At 45.8% G+C, this 22,360-nt stretch overlaps 1 protein-coding gene across 1 annotated transcript in view; it reads left to right on the top strand.

Annotated features, from left to right (window-relative positions):
* Nucleotides 1-836: 836 nt before the first annotated feature.
* LOC119172728 (solute carrier organic anion transporter family member 4A1) overlaps nucleotides 837-22,360 on the top strand; it is a 40,813-nt gene continuing 19,289 nt past the window's right edge. Inside the window, exons 1-6 of the mRNA XM_075893103.1 lie at nucleotides 837-1,167; nucleotides 6,505-6,816; nucleotides 9,535-9,637; nucleotides 11,648-11,747; nucleotides 13,258-13,379; nucleotides 15,622-15,975. Coding sequence (XP_075749218.1) covers nucleotides 844-1,167; nucleotides 6,505-6,816; nucleotides 9,535-9,637; nucleotides 11,648-11,747; nucleotides 13,258-13,379; nucleotides 15,622-15,975 — 1,315 coding nt within the window. The 5' untranslated portion in view covers nucleotides 837-843. The remainder of the gene's footprint in view (nucleotides 1,168-6,504; nucleotides 6,817-9,534; nucleotides 9,638-11,647; nucleotides 11,748-13,257; nucleotides 13,380-15,621; nucleotides 15,976-22,360) is intronic.

The following is a 22,360-nucleotide window of genomic DNA, read 5'->3' on the forward strand; positions in this document are numbered from 1 at the left end:
TGTCCCAGCGTGGGTGTGTGCCACAGATTACAGGCTCTTCCTTTTCTTCTATTTCAGACTAACTTTATGCAAGCTATTGGTAGATTTGCAATCTAGACAGACACGTTCGAAGGAAGAGACTATAAGAATGTGTTCGGGTTATTTGACGATTAATTTCCAAGCCCAATCAATGTCTCCTTGTAAAGCAGCGTCCTTTTCATTTTCAGATAGCCTGCTACGACATTCAAAAGAATACTCGCGGAAGAAACAAGAAGAGGAGTCGAAGTAGAAGAAGAACTCACGAGGGAACGCGACGGCACGCGAGTGTTTTTCAAGGAACGCATTGGTCACGGTCATCTTTCTTTGGTTATTTCAAGGCGTTTCAACTAGACGTGAGTAAACGCAACAGTTACATTTTGTAGCTTCTACTGCATTGACACGTTACTCTTGTTTTGCTATCAGACTAGATCTCGCGAAAGCCCGTGGTTGTGACCGGAAATCGAAATGCCCTCCCACATTAGGCTTAAAGAGAAACCATATTCTAGAACAAAAGAAGGCTGACCTAGTTGGTAGAATGAATCATAGTGGCCAACCCGGCCATCGAGGACACAAGCGACTAGTGTCCACGCTTGCAGGACTTTCTTCCTGCTAGGATGATTCATGCGCTGCAGGGCGGAGCGCAGCGTTTAGAGCGTAGAGAAACATTTTCAGCATCTGTGGCTGGCGAGCACCTACGCCAAAATGTGCCTTGGTTAGTGCTGTCTTCACTGAGAGAAACGAGACTGCTACTATCAGTACTGTACTTGCGACGTCAGCAAGCCTATTGGGACTAAATGATGACGGACGCAGGACTGCACGGAAACCATGTGGTCCCCCGAGGGCAACCAGAGATCGCAGGAGTTTTCCGTTTCCTCCTTCGGTGGTTCGGTGCCGGAGGTGGTGAAGAGGTCGCCACCGGAGGCCGATGAAGCAGGAGGAGCCCCTGGTGCGGACGCAAACGAGCATGACGTGTACTGCGGCCTGCTGGGCATGTACCCGGAATTCCTGCAGGCGTACCGTACGCCTATGAGTTACCTCATTTGCATCTGTCTCCTGGGCATGACCCAAGGCTTCGTAGTGAACGGCCTAGTTTCCGTGGTGACGCCGACCATCGAGAAACGGTTTCAGCTTCTGGGCATCGAATCCGGCGTAAGTGAACGACGCCCTACTGCACTTTTGCAGACGTGAATGCCATAAGACAAACAATCGTTAATCTTATATTACATAGAAATGTTAAGCCTAATTTACTGAGAACGTACTTCATATGACATATTTGATGTTGCTCTCATAGTATCTTCTAGCCTCGTGATTAATTTCTATGATGCAGCAACCATAATAAAAAAAGTTTGATTCTAGAATTGAGTTTGTAACCCGTAATTTCTGCGTACTCCATTGCTCTGTGCAGTATTTTTACTATAGGTACAAAAAGCACTCTTTTTTTCAGGTTTCTCAAATACTGATTGATATTCAAAGTATATTCAGTATTGTTAACTTCACTTCAAGCTAATATATGCTAGTGAGAACTTTTTTAATAAATGCCGAATATTTGCGACAGGAAAACGAAGCGACGTTAAGGCATATTTACAAAAAGCGATTGATCGCTATGACTTTGTAATAATGTTGCCTACATAGAAGTCTGAAGCACTAAAGTTATAAATCTCGTGTGGCAGATTCGACAGGCTAAATGAGTATCAGCCATAATACACTCGATGTAATTTGTTCTTGTCCCCGTCTTCCATGGCACTGGTCATTTTTGTGTTACACAAACTACATGAGCATATGCTATAAGTACCCAACAAAGGGCAACCTTTGCATTTGAAGTGAAATCCATGGACTCATCAGCCCGACGCCGCCACCAACAAGATATGCTGTGAAGGGTGGTTACTCACGGTGAACTAGATAAGCAGGATGCTCCTGCTATATATATCTAGCCAGAGTTTAAAAATATGCCGATGCACTTTACGACGAGGCGGCGAAACACATGTTGCTGAGTGCTGGGTGGGCTGCGTCACACTGTGTGTTCAGCCTAATCACTTCATTAAGCAAGAATAGTTAACTACCTTATGAAAAAACGAAGCTAGATCTAGCTCCCAATAAGAACATTATAGATCAGTTTGCGAAATACTAGATTAGGTAACTTCTTACATATTTCTCTAAGACATTAGTGTTGTTCTGCTTACTGCAGCTGCTTGCGAAAAGTAAAAATATATCACGTGACATGCCCTTTCGTGAATCATAACTGCAGTGCACCGAAAGGTTCCCCGTACAAACGGGAGATTGCCGTCGCAGCTGTTCATGATAATGATAAGTAAATAGCACTGGTTTTCTCCTGTGCGGCAATTAACAAGTGCGTTATTTAGCAGCCACGCGCAGCCACTGCCACCGCTGCTGTCCTGTCAGCTTTTAAGCGGCGACAAAGCCAGCACATGCTATGGAACGTGGCACGTTAGGAAGCCCAGCAATCAAGGCTTACACTGGTGCACTAATGCGCTTGTCATGGGGAATTATTTTCTATTTCACGAGACTCTGTATAGGAAGAATAAAAAGAGATACTTAAAGGGATCGTGGAAAGGTTGCTCCTAAAACAATGCGTAACCATCGGCAGCCACACGCACTAGCTATAGGTGACGTCAGGCTAAGTAGGCGTCATCAGGCTGCCTGCGTGGACGCTTATGGAGGCAAAACCTCGATTAGAGTCCGGGCAGGTCTACTGTAATGCACGTTTTGCCACGATAAAAGTCCAGGCAAGTCTACTCTAATTAGGCTGATGTAATCCATTTCGAGCGTGTGACTGCTGCTGGGTCCGCATTGTTGTTTTTGGATTGACCTCTTCTGAAGCCCATTATTTGATAGAAAGTTGAAAATTGCCTAATGAGATTGCTTGCAAACTATTGCAAAGCTTTCTGATTGAAAAGTCGGTCCCATCTCGTTGCTTCAGGAAAAAAGTAGGTCAACGTTACTAAGCAAGCGATCAAACAGTACACGCAAATAGTGTGATTTAATCCATGCACCAGTCAGCAACGTGCATTTGGTCGGGGCGCGGTAGAGTGTTCCGGTATAGTTTAGAGTTCTGGCTAGAGTTAGATTGGGTGCCTTTGATATAAATGCTAATGACATATAGATGCATTCTGGTGGGGTCTACTATTTAGTACCTTTAAAATGCGATTTAAAGAGCCGCATTCGAGGGACGTTGAGCGCGAAATGGTGGATTGCCAGCGCGAGTGGTAGCTTCTCAGTAGTAGTAAGCATCCGAAGCAGCGAAACATATAGAGACGGACTAGTTGATAATAAGCCATGAAATTAAATGCAATATCTATAGGTTCAGCTCTACCAAGGAACATCATGGCATGGTTATGGAGGACGTGTATAAACATTACCACCCAGGCATTCCGTACAAATGATTAAGCAGCGAAAGCTGAAACGTGCGGCCCTGGTGTTTAGCAGTGGGTTCAACCCTACGCTGCGCTTAAGTGTTCGTTTTACAATTACCGTTTACAACGTGTCCGTGCTTCTTAACGACGTTAGACACATGTTTAGCTTCGGTTTACCGTAGCCCTTTCAGTCACAGCGTCCACAATTGTGGACGCGAACCTCAAAGGGGCGAACCTCGAAAGGTCCAGGACCAACGTGAAAAGTATTTCAGGGACGAAGCTCCTTACGCCGTGGCTCGTCCGTCCCGTGTCGTCGTCGTAGTACTAGTAGCCAGTTTTAATGTTTCAAAACAGTCTCAGAGCATATCTATGGAGTGAATGATGATGAGTGGGGCGAAGAGTCGTTCAGTCCGTCGTGCAAACATCCATGCGTCCGTCCGTGCGTCCGTCCATGCGTCCGTCCGTACTTCTGTCTGTGCGTCAATTTGTACATCCGTGCGTCCGTTCGTCCATCCGTGCGCCTACCTGTCCGTTCGTCCGTCCATCCGTACGTCTGTTGGTACATCCGTCCGTATACGTCCGTCATTCCATCCGTGTGTCCATCCGTGCGTCCGTCCGTGTGTCCATGCGTCCATCTGTCCGCTTCGCCCCACTCGTCATCATTCCCCTAGTGGATAAGCTGTGATTTTTTTTTCTTCGCTCAAAACGAATGCAGCCAAACAACTGTGCATGCATTTTGGGCCGAAAAGTTAATTATGCTAGTACTGAAGCTGGATGATAACAGAATAATTAGATATTTAGTTGCACACTCATTAACCTAAGTAGTGAAACTTGCATAAAACAACACTTTCATTCGTTTTCTTTCTTAGAATGTAATACTGAGTGCTTTGAAATCATTCCACACAAATTTCACGTGTTTCTGACATTGGCATCATATTGCGCGTCTGAAGTGCACAGTGTTTATTTAACATGCCGCACATTGTACCTCGTATGATCACGGTCATGTAGGAGTGTAATGAGGGGTTAAACGCACTTCACAATGCATTAATTACATTGGTGGCTCTCGAACCGCAGAGTGTGAAAGACGTCGCAGCCGAACAAGCGTTCGCCCGGCCAACGCGTTCCCGCAATCGTCACGTCGACGCTGTCGTGCTCGCAACAGCGCTTGCTCGGCGTGGTGTTGTTGCACGCGCTGGACATCGCGAGTTATCTCGGCAGCGTGGTTTGCAGGATCAGACCGCGACCGGCGCTTGCATTCCCGTTCGTGATTTAGCACGGCTTGAAAGGCTGTCGGTACTTAGCTACAGAGCAGAAACGTGGAGACTTAAAAAGAGGGTTCAGATTAAATTGAGGACAACGCAGCGAGCAATGGAAAGAAAAATGGTAGGTGTAACCTTAAGAGACAAGAAGAGAGCAGAGTGGATTAGGGGACAAACGGGGGTTAAGGATATCATAGTTGAAATAAAGAAGAGGAAATGGACATGGGCTGGACATGTAGCGCGTAGACAGGACAACCGCTGGTCGTTAAGGGTAACTAACTGGATTCCCAGAGAAGGCAAGCGGGTTAGGGGGAGACAGAAGGTTAGGTGGGCAGATGAGATTAAGAAGTTTGCGGGTATAAATTGGCAGCAGCAAGCACAAGACCGGGTTAACTGGCGGAACATGGGAGAGGCCTTTGTCTTGCAGTGGACGTAGTCAGGCTGATGATGATGATGATGATGATGATGATAATGATGATGAAAGGCTGTCGGATCATCGGAACGCCGTTTCTGCCATCACTCGGTTTCTCGGGCCTGTTTTTGTGCCCGGACTGCACCATCGGCCCGGCGAATGCTCTCTCTCACACGTTTTCACTGTCGGCGCTCTTCTAGAGTTTCCCGTGGCTTACTTGTGTGGAAGGTAATGACATTTTGGACAATTTCGTTTCAGCGTCCTGACGCAGTTTTAACTGGAACATTGATATTCCTGTAAAATGAAGCAGCTGAAATAATTGTAACACAAACGTTACAGAATACTTTTCTTTATTCCCACAGATAGTAGCATCTTTACCTTTCTCAGGCAATTGTACTGTGCAAAGTGAAAACCAAACAAGGGCATCTGCTGGAGACGTATTGAATATGGTCAGAATCGAGAGAGTAAGTAGAAAAAAAAAGCTAGAAATCATTTTATTCACAATTAGCAATATGGCATGCAGTTTACAGCAACTTCGGAACAAATTCCATGACATAAACTCTCTTACTACCAGCACCCGCCCCGGTGATATATAGTTATGGCGCTCGACAGTTGATCTTTAGGTGGCGGAAGCGCATACCGCCCAAGTCGGCCACCTTGTCGATGAAGGCGAAAATGCTTGCGGCCCATACAAGTTGATTTACGTGCACGTAAAGAACCCCAGGTGGTCAAAATTTCCGGTGCCCTTCACTACGATGACCTTCATATTCACGTGGTATTTTCATTTGTAGGTTTTAACGTCCCAAAACCACCATACGATTATGACAGACGCCGTAGTGGAGGGCTCTGGAAATTTCGACCACCCGGGGTTCTTTAACGTGCTCCCAATTCTGAGCACACGGGCCTACAACATTTCCGCCTCCATCGGAAGTGCAGCCGCTGCAGCTGGGATTTTATCCCGCGACCTGCGGGTCAGCATCCGAGTACCTTAGCCACTAGACCACCGCGGCGGGGCACATTCACGTGGTAGGTTCGGGAAGTTGAACCCCAGCAGTTAGTATTATATTCATGGTGTCATCACTATGTAACATTGCGTAACTTCTTGCAAGGGCGGAATAATCATGGTTTAAGGGTGAATATTGTTGGACAGTGTTTGTTAATGACAGAAATGAATGCGATGGACGGACACGCGGAATAAGAGCTGAACGTGCTTTGAAATAAGAGGATGACGCCTTAATAACGTCACGTGCTCTGGGTTTATCATCACATGTTCACTACTGTCGGGCGACTGCTACTTAACATCGTTATTCATACTGGCGGCAGGTTGGATCAGCAGTATTGCTTTCATCCAGTCCCACTGCAATGATTGAGCGCATCACCAGCTTTTCTTTACGTACTGTGAAAAATTAAAGTCGTTCCCGCTACCAATTTTTTTGTGGCGCAGCTGATACTGAGCATGTTCAACGTGGCCTCGTGCATCATGGTCATGCCGGTGAGCTACTACGGCGGCGTGGGCCACAAGCCGGTCATAATGGGCATCGGCGCGTTCGTCATGGCGACCGGCTCGATGGTGTTCTGCTCGCCACACTTTCTCGCGCCGCCGTACCTGCCGTCCGACGTGGGCGCCAGCGACATCTGCCCGGAGCGAGGCCCCGGAAAGTGTGCCGGAGCCTCGGCCACCTACAGCATCAGGAGCTACAAGTACTACTTCATGGTTCGTGTGCTGGAACCCTGGCTTGTGCCTATACACCGCTTTGTGACGTTTGGGCATTTTTTTTCAAAGACGCAGGCCTTTTATGCATAGGTCCTGAGAAATATTACGTGATAATGTCACAGATCGCCACACCTTTTGGCGTCATCTCATAGAATTTTCTCTTGGCCGAAGACTGGCCGATCATGAAGCCAGTGCAAAATTGGGTCAGCTGAAGAAAGCTTTCAATGCTCGAGTCATGCTTGGATTGGAGCCGTGAGAGGATGAATACCTTCGACTTCTCATAAGGGGCCAAACTTTTTTACCGCATTTGTGGAAGGCCTGTCCTATTTTGCTGTGTTTAGATGCAAGCTATAGTAACACTGACCTCTTCGGATTATGTTTTGTTAGCTTTGGTTAAATGATCGCTATTAGCGACCATTTTTTGCCAATATTGCTCAGTGTCGGCTTAAAAGCACAGGGTTGGATAATCTGTACCTAATGTGACGGCTAATGTTCACTATTCACCATAATAATCCGATAGTGGGCTTTAGAATACACAGAGAGAAACTCGTGCTTGTTCTGGCTGAAGTTTTTACATTATGAAAAAATAGAGGTAAGGGTTGGATAGGTTATACCTAATGTCGACTAATGTAAACCATTTGCCCTAATGTTTAAATAAAGCGCTCGACAATACCCACGAAAGAAGCCGTGTTTGTCCTGCCTGAAGTTTTCACATGAAAGACCAGCTTAGCACAAAGACTTGTTAAGATTGACTAAGAATGAAATTTGCAAAAAAAAGCTGCAAAACTGCAAACAGGACAGTTTGGTGGCCTTCTTTGTTTGTCTTTTTACTTTTTTTCTTCGTCTCTGTTCGTATCTCTTCATGTCTTTCTATTTTTGTCTTTCGGTTATTTTTTTGTTCCATATATTTTCTTTATCTATTCGGAGTTTCTAGTTACTTTTTTCTATTTGTGCCTTTCCATGTGTCCGTCTCTCTACTATTTTCCTGCATTAGCATACATATTTGTCTTTTTCTATATCTGCTTCAGTTTCTTTCTATCCCTCTCTATGCCTGTACATTTCCTTCTGTATTTTTCGATTTTGCACCGCATATACCTTTTTATATTGTCACTTTCTCTCCCTCTCTACCCGTTCTCTCGCCTCTCTGAGATTGCCTCCAACGCCGGACAAAGATACGCAGCCAAAGAGCGCACAGCTGGCTCGCGTCTTCAAGGAGTGCAGCAGAAGACGAAAAAAAAAATGACGAGAACGCACAGGCTTGACCATTATTGTTCTTTTGTCTACATCCCGAGTCGGACAAACAAGGGGCATTTCGTAGCTTCGCTGTGTAAGCGAAAAAAGGTGGCGAAAGCAAATACAAATCATAAGTTACGTACATAACATGGCCTTCGGGGATGTTCTAAGGAGAATTGAGTAAGTACTAATTTATGAAAACTGCGCCAAAATGGGCCACAGACAAGGAGGTAGTAGTGGGCATCAATTTGTTTGCTGGCTAATCCCCGGTATTCTGCACATATTTGTCTGGAAACGTATTGATGTACGCTGGCAATGCCTGCTTCATTGTACCCTTCGAAGCACTGTGGAAGCTAATACTAGCAATACATGCCTACAATAATGTCAATCTCAAACACACTTTTCAAATGTCATATTTCTCTTTCGCATCATATGATTCTTCTAGGAAACAAACTTTTGGTAATTTGAGCAATCTTCAAATCAATAACGTAATCGCGAACATCTTTTACAATACAATGCTATTAAAATGTAACACGTTTATTTCGTAAAAACAACAATAGTAGGAGTAATAACAGGTCTCTGAGTGTGCTCTCGTGCTAAAATTTGCAAGTGGCACTTGTGATCTGAAAAGGGTATTTTCAGTATGCCTTTATTTCTGCTGAAAGCGAAATTGTTGGCTATCATCTGATTCATCATTATCTGAATTGTTCCTTTACTGATTGCTAATTACATGTAAGACTTCAATAATGCCTAGTTGTATTGCGCAAAGTACCATCAGTAAAACATTAGAGTCAAACTAGCCTATACGGCTATGAGTGTATTCAGTTCTTGCAAACTGTCAGTGAAAAAAAAAGAATCGAATGAATAAATTCATTCTCCCTCCATCGGCTGAAGCTTTGTTTTAAGCCGAACTAGAAAAATAGTTACGGCTTTGGCCGGCATGACAGAAGCGATAACTATTCCAGGCACAGAAAAGGTGGTATTATTCACTTGCTGTGAAGGAAAACGACATGAAATTGCCTTTACAAGTAAATTCAAGCCGTCTCATGTATATGACGAGGCTGCCATACTAAAAAATTCATACGCGAGCATGCACGCTTTAAGACATAGACATTGCTTACTTTTTTCATTAGACCCGCTTTTCGAAACAATATATATGTAATTGACCTTTGCTTATTGCCTTACAATAGGTTAGAGCATTAGGGAACTCATAAAATTGAAGCCAGCCTAGTAACTTGAGTACGCTTGCATATGTGGCTCCTGCAAAGGCATTCAAAGGTGTGTATGCTGAAACTCTTTTTCCTCCTTACGCCTAAAAGTTTATTAAATGAGAATTGCTGGTGTAGTAAGTTCTAAATGCCAAGTGTATTTATGACAAACAATGCTTGATGTTTGGAGTGGCAGCCGACACATTACAAAACATCCTACAAAGAGCGTCGTTATTTATTTCATACTGTAAGACTGATGCAAATGGAAGTCGGCGAGTCCACCAAAGGGTTTCACTAAACGTCTTCTCTCTTGCCTCAGTTGGGTCACGCACTGCACGGCATCGGTTCTTCGCCATTCTTCACACTGGGTGTGGCCTACCTGGACCAAAACACGCCGTCGGATAAGGTGTCTCTGTACATGGGTGAGTTACTGTGTGCTGAGGACATTACCAACAAGCAGACGTGGACACCAATTGCCGGTGCGACCAAATTCTTCGGTTTGTGATAAACCATTCAAGGAATTGTTTTAGTTCACGCATCACTTTGTGTTGTGTTTCGTTCAGGGGCGTACCGCACTTGGGGAACATTCACGTCATAGTGAGTGAGTGAGGGAGGGAGTAAAAACATTATTGACGTTGTCCGGCGGTATTTAGCGGGGTGGGGCTACGAGCACCCTAGCCTAGGTGATAGCCTCGAGTCCTTGGACACGGGCGGCTTCCTGGGTATGGCGGACTGTCCACAGTCGATCGGCGAGGTCGCAGCTGAGCAGAGCCGCCTCCCATCGCACCTCGTGGTTCGAGAATGCCATGTCTACCCGGTTCGTAGGGGACTGCTGCACGCTCTCGGTGCACTCCCCCAGCATGTGCTGCAGCGTCGCTCTTGCTCCGCCCGCCTTACAGTCGTCGGATGTATAAATGTCTGGGTAACAGAGGAGCAGGGTCACTGGGCTCGGGTACGTGTGAATCTGTAATAGTTTCCAGGCAACCTCCTGTTTCTTGTTTAGTTTTCGCGTGGTGGTGGATATTTGCATCTGTTCAGTCTGTAGGGTTGGGTGATGTCTCTGAAAGTTGTAATGCGATCCTCCCACGTCTACTCCCGCACTGTTCTCGATGTATGCGAGACATCGGGGCTGCCGGCAGGCTCCACAGCTCGGCGTGCAAGGCCTCGAGCCGCGGCGTGGGCAGTCGCGTTGCCTGCGAGTGGAGGATCTGTGTGGTCGGGTGTCCATACGAGGAAACCACCGTTTTTGTGGCAAATATTGCCTTCGTGAATTCTGGGAATGTGTGCTGCTTCGCGGGAGATCGGGCCGCTGGCGTAGTTGCGTAGGGCCGCCTGAGAGTCGCCTATTATCACCTCGGCATCCGTAGTAGATATCGCGAGGGCTGCCGCCTCTTCTTCGGCCATCTCCGTTTCTTAAATGCGTATTGTAGCGCTCGCGAAGCAAGTTCCTGCGTAATTCGTGGTAGCTACGGCGAATACATGTTGCCGCTCGCAACGGGCTTCACGTCATATGAAAAAAAAAAACTTCTAAATGTTACCAAGAGGTACTCGACGCACATTAGATCGGTCTGTGCACCTCTCAGTAGTCAAGTGCACATTAATATTTGGGTCATTCTGCGCCAACTGCATTTACCGTGGTTTTCGACAAAACTAATTTCTCTAAAAATTTTGAGAATATTACGGATGGACTTTAGTTCGAACATGTTTCCAAAATATTTTGAGTGGCGAAAATGTTTCGGCCACGTAAGCGCCATTTGAACTTGCAAACCAGGTACAGAAAAAATTCACTTTAAATTGACCGTTTCATGCAAGGATTGAACACGGTCACCTGAGGCATCACTGTCATAATCAACGGAAAGTGGGAAGCGACAGGGGTTAATCCCCTCTTCTCCCACCTGACTCGGTAAAACTGCCGGACATTAAGTAACGCATATTCATTCATTCATTCATTCCCGCGGTTTCATTGTATAGTCATTTTAATATAGCACCTTTACCTACTGTAACTTCACATTTTTCATTATTTATTGCGTAGGTAATATTCAGTAAAGTGTAGCGTTTAACGGATGTTCTTTTTGTTGAAAACATAGTTATATTGCGAAGGCAAAAATTACACCTATAGAACTCTCAAAGAAGCATATCATCTCCTAAAATTTCAGTTTTGCCTGTGTGCAGTGCATAGGTTACTGAACAAAATTCCTGAAGTTGGCAAGAACGCCACTTTGGCTCAGGTTGAGACATTTGCAGGACCCTATAAGGTGGTGCAAGAAAATATAAGCAAAAAAACGGAGAGTTGTAATAACAATAAAACAATTGTCCACAGAAAGTTTAATCATGCAGTTTTGTTTTAATTTATTAGAATATTTTGAAACGATGGCAAGTAAAATGCACCGAGGAGTATCAACATAATAATCAGGTTGTGTGTGCTCTCGCAGGCGTATTCTACGCTACATCGATCCTGGGACCAGCGATGGGTTTTCTTCTCGGAGCGTTCTTCCTGTCAAAATTCACGAACATAACGGTCGACTCCTCAGAGTAAGCGAAGCTGCTGTTTTGGCATGTCTGCACTTGATGAACAATGTCGATGAATTTGTAAGATGAATGCGAGTGCTCAGTGACTAATGAAGCCGCCTTCACACGGGAATAAAACTAGGAATCCTAAAATATTCATAAATCAACGCTTTACTATGTTTTCGGAAATAACATGGGCTAATCATGCTAGTGTGCCATACTATAAAATGTATTACACATTAGTGGGACGTTATTATGCATATTTGTAGCAATACAACAAAGCGGAGCCTAAACACTGAAGCTAGAGTGCGTAAAAGCTTTCGAACTGTTTTCATTAGAGACGGCCCCAGGATATTGACTGACCTCCTATACAAAATAGAACTACACGTCAGAGGTGGGCTTACCACGAAGCGGATAGTTAATACATTGACATCTATAGATTAAATACGTGCCCACTTTAGGACTTCACCTGATATTTACATTGGCACTGCGCATGAAGGTGGTTTTGTGACACGCCTTATTTATTCAAACTTGGGCCACCGTGTGGTTTCAGCGTTTCTTGTATGAAATTTGTCATAGAAAACTGTCGATTTCCCAGTAGAGATACATGAGCAAATATTTTGTTCAGCAGAATATCAGGATTCACGTTTGTGAACAGAAATGTAAGTTGTTAGTTCACTCAAAGGGGCTCCTAAACCTCTGAGAGGTCGAAATTTCGTTGCATTGTAGTAGTTTTGCGGGAGTCTACACTGACTAAAATTATCACTTAGCCATGAAAACATTTTTCAAATGGTTCCTTAATAGCGGAGTTGCACGGTTTTGACCACTCAAAACGGGACATCACCCGTTTTCTACTTCCCTTCGCTTCGCTCTGTTCATCTCTCCCCCTGACCTAGTGCTCCTCAACGTGTGAGGAGGATGAGCGGCAAGCGCGAGTACTTGCGAGCAGACAAACAAGTTCTTTAAAATACATGAGCAGAACCAAATGTTGGCGCCACGGTGAACGGTAAGGATTCCAAAAAGGTCCGAAGAAGAGAAGAGATTGCGTCTTGAAATTCGTGAAGCGCTCACGGCTAGTAGCATTACCGCGTTTGGCGTTGTTGATCGCGACGGCGTTCTGAACCCGACGCGCGTTTTTACCGAGAATTTAAAGAAAATATTGGAGGTGATGAAAGATACCTTTGACGGTATTACCAGAACACAGTCTCTATAAAATCAAGGACCAGATTTTTCGTCCACTTTGTCTCATGCAAAATGCGTAGCGCAGCTGGTTGTCATGTGAGAAAAAACAACACTCAGTCAGCTCTTTCACTCCTTAAGTTGTCTGGACCGTGATCCTTCAAAAATATTGTGAATGGTTATAAAATGTCAAATATGAGAGTGAATTCAGATGATTCTTTGGGTTGCTGTGAAAGAAAGGGGATAATACATCTGTCAAATGAGGTGGCGATGATATTAAGAGTATGCAGCTTGAGGCAAATAAATTCCAATTAGTGTTAGCAGGACGTAGAGGACAAACCTCTGTTTTTTTCAGGCTAGGCATATCATCTACAAGCAACAACTGGGTGGGCGCCTGGTGGCTTGGATTCTTCGGAGCCTCCATCGTCACCTTCTTCACCGGCCTCCCCATGTCCAGCTTCCCCAGATTCCTGCCAAGTAAGCGCTACATATTTCGGTATCTTTGGCTCTATGCAGACTTCCTTTGACACACTATTATGTTGGTAAACTGTACCACATGTTGCAGTGACTGTCGCTTTCCACGCTTTCAAGCGTGGTTAATTGTGCCGCATAGTAATAATTGCGATCTATACCACTTTCCGGGTCTTAGTCAAAAAGCAAGCGCACCTATTCATGCAGGGCGTCCTATATATAGCTGAAGTTGTCGTATTTTCACTGTTTGTGCGACGCCATTGTGCGAGGTGACTTCCAACTTTGCATGCCGTCATTAACTGCGCGCGTGCTCAACTCCATTAGTCACTGATGTGTGAATCACCGATATGCAAAGCACCGATGAGTGGAGGGCCCTCTACCAGGGTTATTTTCCTGAGTTGGTATCACTCTGGACACTAAGATCTCTTCTATGCCTTCTGTTTCTGCGCCACTTTCTTGTGACGGCATTTCCACTACCACTGTCCATATTGCACCACCTGAAGCCTTCGTCTCTCGCAAGAACTTCCTTCTCCTCTTCGCAGTTCTCACAAGAGAAAGCTGTTGTATTAAGTGGTTCTTGAAGAAAAGGGAGGTAATTTCTGTCTGCCTTGTAGGCGACACGGCTAAGCTCCTTCTAGCAGGTGGGGCTAGGAGATAAAAAAAAACAGTAGAAATAGAAAGACATAGAAGACAGGGCACTTGCCGCATACTAGTGAAAAAAAAAAGATGAGAGAAGAGATATGAAAGAGGGGGGACACTGTCGAAAGAACCTGAGGACGGGGAACCACTCGGCGAGAGCTACACGGTGTCAGGAGATTGCGGACGACGGACCGGTCGGCGAGAGCTACTCTGTCGTCGGAGGTCGTGAACGACACAATAGTTCATCATGGAATCCAGCCACTGAGTCATAGTCTGCTGCAGTGTCACCTATTCTGCGAACTCATTTTCTTCTCCACCAATCTTCATTTTCATTCGGGGCGAACTCGCAAGTCACCTTGGGGTTAATCGGTTCTGGCTGTTATTGTCACCCGGTTCGACATGTCACGTCAACAGCATTACCTCAGCTACCAGTGCCATTTCTTGACATCTAGAAATATTCATTCCATCGATTCACTTTAAACTTCCCGGCACTCAGCGTACGCAACTCTCGGAGCTACTCCATCGGTTGAGGACGACATTCTACTATAACCATCTATCTGTGGATCACGGATGTACATTAGTTCACCCCATTGACACGGGCGCCCATGCACTTTTGTGCGAGCGTTCTTATCGAGTGACTTGCGCGGAACGCCATGACATTGGTGCTCAGTTGATTGATATATTTCAACATAGAGTAAAAGAGCTTTCACGCAGCGTTTGGGCCACCCAAGTAGTACTAGTGAAAAGAAAAGACATTAGCATTACAATAAGCATTCATTGTAAGCGCCTTAAAATGACGCGAAAAATGTTTTCCAATTCCTTAGCAAGTATGACACCATCATTTGCTTGCAAAGAGTGGAGTTTTGTCTGGCATCTTCGATTGGAATACAAGCAGGTCTCTTGATGAAGCCGACCACATATTCATTGATTGATATGTGGGGTTTAACGTCCCAAAACCGCCATATGATTATGAGAGACACCGTAGTGGAGGGCTCCGGAAATTTCGACCACCTGGGGTTTTTTAACGTGCACCCACCCCCATCCAGTGCGAGTAGAGTTACAAATTGTCGCATGCTGCAATTGTACAATCTCTTGTATCGAAACTACCACGCCTCCTGACCTTGAGCACTTCTTTTGCCTCCGAATGCGGGACTTTTTTCAGTGTGATCGCATGCGCACGCGTTGACAAGTAGTGGCTTCCCGTGGCAATCTTTGTAACTTGCTTTTTCGCTCACAGATGCACAGACGATTTTTCACTCACAACCAACGGGGCTGACGCCAACGGCGGAATTTCTGTGACACGAGCTCTCTAACGCTTTCGCGTTAAAAAGTGTGTGGTGGTAACGTGGGCGCAGCACGTAGAGGTGTAGGTCGAGTGCTGGAAAACATGGGGGGAGCCCTTAGCACGGCAGTAGTTAGGCTTCTGGTGATAATGATGATGAATAGGAGCAACAAGTGTCTTGGAATAACAAACATGCAAAACAGCTGCGCCCGAAAGGACGTGAGGGGCCCGTGGAAATGTGAACATCTGAGAAACTAGCGAACACGATGATGTTGTGATTCCGCCTCTGCTCCTGTACGTGAGAACCGTTCTCATTCTTCTGTCTAGCTGCTCAGCAGAGAGAGAAGGACCTCTCAGAGATACAGAGGAAGAAGAGACAGAATTCGAAGAAACCCCTTACTGTACCAGTGGTAGCCCCGAGTGTGGAACCAGCCATAGCGGCACCGGATGGCCAGGTTTATTTCAACCCAGACCCCGATCATGCACATGGAAGTCGCCGCGCCTCTGTGAATCTGCCACCACCGGCCACTGGGGCTACACCAGAGGGCCAGGGGGCGCAGACCTCGCGGACCACCGGCGTGTTGACACCGGAACTTTCCAAGCGCAGCCTCAAGAACCACATAAAGAGGCTCAGCACCAACGCCACCTTCTTGTGCTTGACATTTGCTGCAGCCGCTGAAGGTAAGCCTTAAGACTCACCTTTGTGTTATAGTGGTTACTGTACTCAACTGCTGGCCCGAAGGTCATGCGATGGAACCCTGGCATTGACGGGTGCATTTCAATGGAGGCATAATGCTAGAGACGCGTGCAGAAACTAGCTCACGAAGTCTAAATTCTTGAAGCGTTCCGCTACGACAATCCTGATGGTCATTTTTGGATGTAAAGCCCCAGCAGTTATTATAACAAAATTAGGCTTGATTAATAATAACTTATGGCCGTAGTAGACCACTCTCACTTACTGAAACTGCAAAGCAAATCGAGTACAAGACGAAATGTTCCGGATTATCGAACGCACTGACTTGCTCTCGGGAACATTTCCGAAGACCTTCGTTTGATGAGCCCTGTGCGTACGGTACACTGCAGACAGCATAGTTTCGACACTGAAAAACAAGAACGAATATCTCTGTGAATTTAATGTTTTGCAGCGAAACTGTTCATCTTTACACCACAATGATTTTGTATTTGTGAGCAAAAAAAAAAAAAACACGTGGCGAAAGAAGAATATTCCAGGCCCCTAAAGTTCTAACATGCGTATGCTGGATTCTCTGCTGGCAAATACGCACTCCATGAGTTTTCACCGGAGGCGATGATAGAGGGCTAGGGCCGTAGGCAAAATTTTCGGGGTGGGGGGTAAGAACGGGTTTCATTCTTTCAAAATAGTCATTTTTTTTCTCTATAGGCAATTGAAAAAAAAAGGCAGCATATCCACGGAGTGAATGATGGAGAGTGGGGCGAAGCATTCGTCCGTCCATGCGTCCATCTGTGTGACCGTCCATGCGTCTGTTTGTGCGCCCGTCCCTGCGTTCTTTCATGCATCCGCCCCTGCGTCCGTTCATGCGTCCATCCATGCATCTGTTTGTGTGTCCGTTCGTTCATCTATTCAACACTCCAAGTCCCACCATCTCGCATCTTTTTATCATATATTCCCCATATAGAAGCACCGCCATCCAGCGGACATTCCAAGGACTAAACGAGAGGTGGCACACGCACACTTTCTTACGGCCTGCGCTTTGGGTCCACTTCCCATCTTTAACCACCTCGAGTTCATGGTATATTCTAGTTCACTGTATTCATGGCACTGCGACCAAACGCTCGCTAAACCTTTCGAAAACCAAGGAGGTTACGCCCAGCGAGTATAACGTAGCAACCTTTCCCTGTCAGATAGGGCTCAATTTACATGCCAATGGCTGCTAATGAGAAATGAGAGACAGGAGAATTCGGCTTTTACTTTCTTACGGCTTGCGCTTCGTATCTACTTCTCATTTTTAACCACCTTGAGTTCATTCATGGTATATACAAGTTCATTGTATTCATGGCACTGCGGCTCAACGCTCGCTAAACCTTTCTAAAGCTAAGGAGGTTACACCCAGCGAGTATAATGTAGCATCCCTTTCTTGTCCGATAGTGCTCAATGTACATGCCAATGGCTGCTAATGGGGATCGCAGCGTGCGCGTTGACTAAAAGCCGAATGCTCATGTCTCTCATTCCCCATTAGCAGCCATTGGCATGTACATTGAGCACTATTTTTTAATGTTAAACAACGCACAGAAGAAATCTCCCACTGGCACCACCTTGGAGGTCAAGTGTTATACCTATTTCGGGTATGTGCCACTGGTGGTTACATACGAGGGACGCCCAAGCCACGCCATTAGGAGCTTCGCCCCTAAAATTCATGAGAGCCATGGACAAAGTGTGACACCCCCTAGTTACGCTTTTTGAAGGGCAGTTGGAGAGGTGCGCAGACGAGCCAACGAGCGCATTCGATGTTTCATCATCATCATCATCATAATCATCATCATCATCATCATCATCAGCCTGACTACGTCCACTGCAGGACAAAGGCCTCTCCCATGTTCCGCCAGTTAACCCGGTTCTGTGCTTGCTGCTGCCAATTTATACCCGCAAACTTCTTAATCTCATCTGCCCACCTAACCTTCTGTCTCCCCCTGACCCGCTTCCCTTCTCTGGGAATCCAGTAAGTTACCCTTAATGACCAGCGGTTATCCTGTCTACGCGCTACATGCCCTGCCCATGTCCATTTCTTCTTCTTGATTTCAGCTATGATATCCTTAACCCCCGTTTGTTCCCTAATCCACTCTGCTCTCTTCTTGTCTCTTAAGGTTACACCTACCATTTTTCTTTCCATTGCTCGCTGCGTCGTCCTCAATTTAAGCTGAACCCTCTTTGTAAGTCTCCAGGTTTCTGCTCCGTAGCTAAGTACCGGCAAGATACAGCTGTTATAAACCTTCCTCTTGAGGGATAGTGGCAATCTACCTGTCATAATTTGAGAGTGCTTGCCGAATGTGCTCCACCCCATTCTTATTCTTCTAGTTACTTCAATCTCGTGGTTCTGCTCTGCGGTTATTACGTGCCCTAAGTAGACATAGTCTTTTACAACTTCAAGTGCACTATTACCTATCTCGAAGCGCTGCTCCTTGCCGAGGTTGTTGCACATTACTTTCGTTTTCTGCAGATTAGTTTTAAGACCCACCTTTCTGCTCTCCTTGTCTAACTCGGTAATCATGAGTTGCAAATTCGTCCCCCGAGTTACTCAGCAATGCAATGTCATCGGCGAAGCGCAGGTTACTAAGGTATTCTCCATTGACTCTTATCCCTAACTGTTCCCATTCTAGGCTTCTGAAAACCTCCTGTAAGCACGCGGTAAATAACATTGAGGAAATTGTGTCCCCCTGCCTTACACCCTTCTTGATTGGTATTCTGTTGGTTTCTTTATGAAGCACTATGGTAGCAGTTGATCCCTTGTAGACTTCTTCCAGAATGTTTATATATACTTCATCTACGCCCTGATTCCGCAGTGTTTGCATGACGACTGATATTTCTACTGAATCAAACGCCTTCTCGTAATCTATGAAGGCTATGTATAGTGGTTGGTTATACTCTGAGCATTTCTCTATTACCTGATTGATAGTATGAATGTGGTCAATTGTTGAGTAGCCTGTTCGAAATCCTGCTTGTTCCTTCGGTTGATTGAATTCTAATGTTTTCTTTACTCTGTTAGCAATTACCTTTGTAAATAGCTTGTATACTACAGAGAGCAAGCTGATCGGCCTGTAATTCTTCAAGTCCTTGTCATCTCCTTTCTTATGTATTAAGATGATGTTAGCGTTCTTCCAAGACTCTGGTACTCTTCCCGTCAGGAGACACCTCGTAAACAGGGTGGCTAGTTTTTCTAACACAATCTGTCCTCCATCTTTCAGCAGATCTGATGTTACCTGATCCTCACCAGCAGCTTTGCCCCTTGGCATGCTCTCCAAAGCTTTTCTGACTTCTTCTATCATTACTGGTGGGGTGTAATCTGGGTTACTGCTAGTTCTTATAGTATTAGGGTCGTGGTTGTCTCGGCTACTGTACAGATCTCTGTAAAACTCCTCCGCTATTTTAACTATCCTATTCATATTGGTAGTTATTTTGCCTTCTTTGTCCCTTAGCGCATACATCCGACTTTTGCCTATCCCAAGTTTCCTCTTCAATGCTTTGACACTTCCTCCGTTTTTCAGAGCGTGTTCAATTCTCTCCATGTTATACCTTCTTACATCGCATACCTTACGTCTATTAATCAACTTGGAAAGCTCTGCCAGTTCTATTTTGTCTGTTGTACTTGATTCGATGTTTACTCGAGCACAACTGCCCCCCTCCCTCCCCCCCACACAAATAAGTTGTGGGTGATTTGGGACACCGTAACTATGGGAGGCAAATGGCATATTTTCCTTTCTGCTTGGGAATACAGCATATAGTTCAAGATTTGTTTATGTGAGGATGGCCCCAAAACGTGGTTGATCCCACCTTTATAGGTGTTGGTATAACGCGTTATGCCATCACACGAGCTCTCCCAACAAGCTGCACCACAGATGTCGCCGACTTCCTCCTCAAAGACGTGATTTTGCAACACGGAGCCCCACGGCAGCTGGTTACAGACCCTGGCCGCACCTTTTTGTCGAAGGTCATAGCCGACATCTTTCAGTCCTGTAAAACGAGACACAAGCTGACTACGCCATACCACCCGCAAACCAATGGACTCACGGAGTGTCTAAATCGAACTCTTACAGACATGCTCACTAAGTATGTTTCTACCAACGACACCGTCTGGGATCTCGCATTGCCGTACGTCACATTTGCTTACACTTCTTCCCGCCATGACACTGCTGGTTGCTCTCCATTTTTCTGCTGTTTGGCCGAAAACCAACATTGCCTCTAGACACCGTCATACCGTCCCCTGGAGTACCGACCAGTGAATATGCCATGGACGCTATCACTCGGGCCGCTCACGCATGCGAAATCACCTTTACTCACCTTCTGACCTCTCAAGAGAAGCAACGGCACTTGTATGACCAACGACACCGCGACGTACACTTCCTGCCCGGTTCTTTGGTTTTGCTCTGGTCTCCAACCCGTCAAGTTGGCTTGTCAGAAAAACTGCTTACTCGCTACACAGGCCCATACCGAGTCCTTTGTGTGGTTACTCCTGTAACATGAAATTGGTCCTGCCATCCCGTCGCCTTCATGTGCCCAACAGGCTACCAATATTGTACATGTTGCGCGCTTGAAGCCCTGCAACTCTTCTAGTGACATTGACATTTAGATGCGCCGAGACGGCGCTTGTGCTGCCGGGGGTTATGCTACATGCATGTATATTAATATTCTAGGGGGCTACGCGCGTGTGTGCCTGATGAGTAAGACGAAGAGTTGTGTCTCCTCGGTCGCTGGTGAACCGGTTACGCCATTACCGCTGGTTTTGAATATATCTAATCCCTAGCCTCGTCGTTACAGCGTCTCTTCTTTTCCATAACAATATTATACAGTGTATATGTGTGCAAGACTGAAATATGCGTTTTCTTGAAAAGGTGACGTGAAAACAGTTTCGAAAATAAAAGGACGCTTCCCATTCATCAAAATGTAATCCTATGTTTAAAACACCGTGCAGTAATGTCACTCTTTTTATGTCTAACTCTATAAATACCCAGTCAGCCACAAATATCCTAATTGGAGTTTTAAGATCATTTGTAATATCATTAAAGAAAAGCGATAACAAATAGGGACCAAGAACTGATTCCGGCGGAACATCTGAAGTCACAGGAGTATATGTAGATGAGAAACCTTGGACAAATATATTCAGCAACCCATGCGACATCATGTTCATTCAATTTGTAGGATCATAGTTTTGAAATAAGAAGATCGTGTGCCACTGCATCGAATGCCTTTCTGAAATCGAGGAATATGCACTCTATTATTTGCACTTTATCTATCGCATAACCAGATTGAAACAAAAATAGTTAGTTGTTCAGGGCATGAAAAATCTTCTCGGAAACCATGCCGGGTTTATTTATAATTAAATGTCACATGATTAAAGTATAAAATAGTGTTTCATTAGTTTACATGTTATAATTGTCAAGGGCGCAGGGGCGCCTGCGCAAGTAGGCGTTTGGTGTGTAGCGACACCACGAACCCGAGCTAACGGGGGAGTTTCGACTCCCTCCCACGCCTAGCCGTGCGTGGCTTTGCCGTGTCCGAGGAAAAGGGGATCCTGGGGGTTGAGCCGACGCTGGGTGATTGGACCGTTAAGGCCCCCCGGCAGAGGCAACACACCCCTTTGGCCCCGGCTTCACGTAGACGGCACCCCTGAGCTGACCCACCCAGGGGAATCGGCAGTCGCCTTTTCCTATCTCTCTCTCCCTACATCTTCGTCTTTATCTCTTGCTATTTATCTCTCCTGTCTTCTACTCTCTTCCGTTTACTTCCAAACTTCCTGGCGGCTAGGGTTAACCCTGTGCAAATAGCCTACCTTGGTCTAGGCGCATTGGGTTATAGTGGCGTTGTACGGCTGGCGTCTGCAGGTTTCAGCATTTGTAACCTTGCAGCGTCCCCTCGTTGGGCTCCGTGGTGGGTGGCCGCCAACGCTGCTGAACAACAATAAGGAAGACATGCATGGAGCATTCCCACTACTGTCTGATCGTACCGGTTTAAAGCCGGTACGCACCGATGATCTCACCAGAGAAGGATTGGCCACCCTGGTGCAGTATCTGGCCACCCCCTCCTGTAGGCATTCGTCAATTAACTCACGGCCCTCAGTCCCCACCAGCTGCGGAGCAACTGACCACGGCGGTGGTCAGATCTGCAAAGCAGCAGAGGGTGCTAGGAATCTCTGGATACGGACAGGCCACCATTGGAACTTGAACTTAGCAACGTTTAACGTTAGAACGTTATCTAGTGAGGGAAGTCTAGCTGTATTATTCGAGGAGCTAGAAGGCATTAAATGGGATATAATAGGGCTGAGTGAGGTTAGGAGGACAGATGAGGCCTATACTGTGCTACAGAATGGGCACGTCA

The sequence above is a fragment of the Rhipicephalus microplus genome, chromosome 4 (genome assembly GCF_043290135.1).
Source record: "Rhipicephalus microplus isolate Deutch F79 chromosome 4, USDA_Rmic, whole genome shotgun sequence".
Classification (NCBI taxonomy): Eukaryota; Metazoa; Arthropoda; class Arachnida; order Ixodida; family Ixodidae; genus Rhipicephalus; species Rhipicephalus microplus.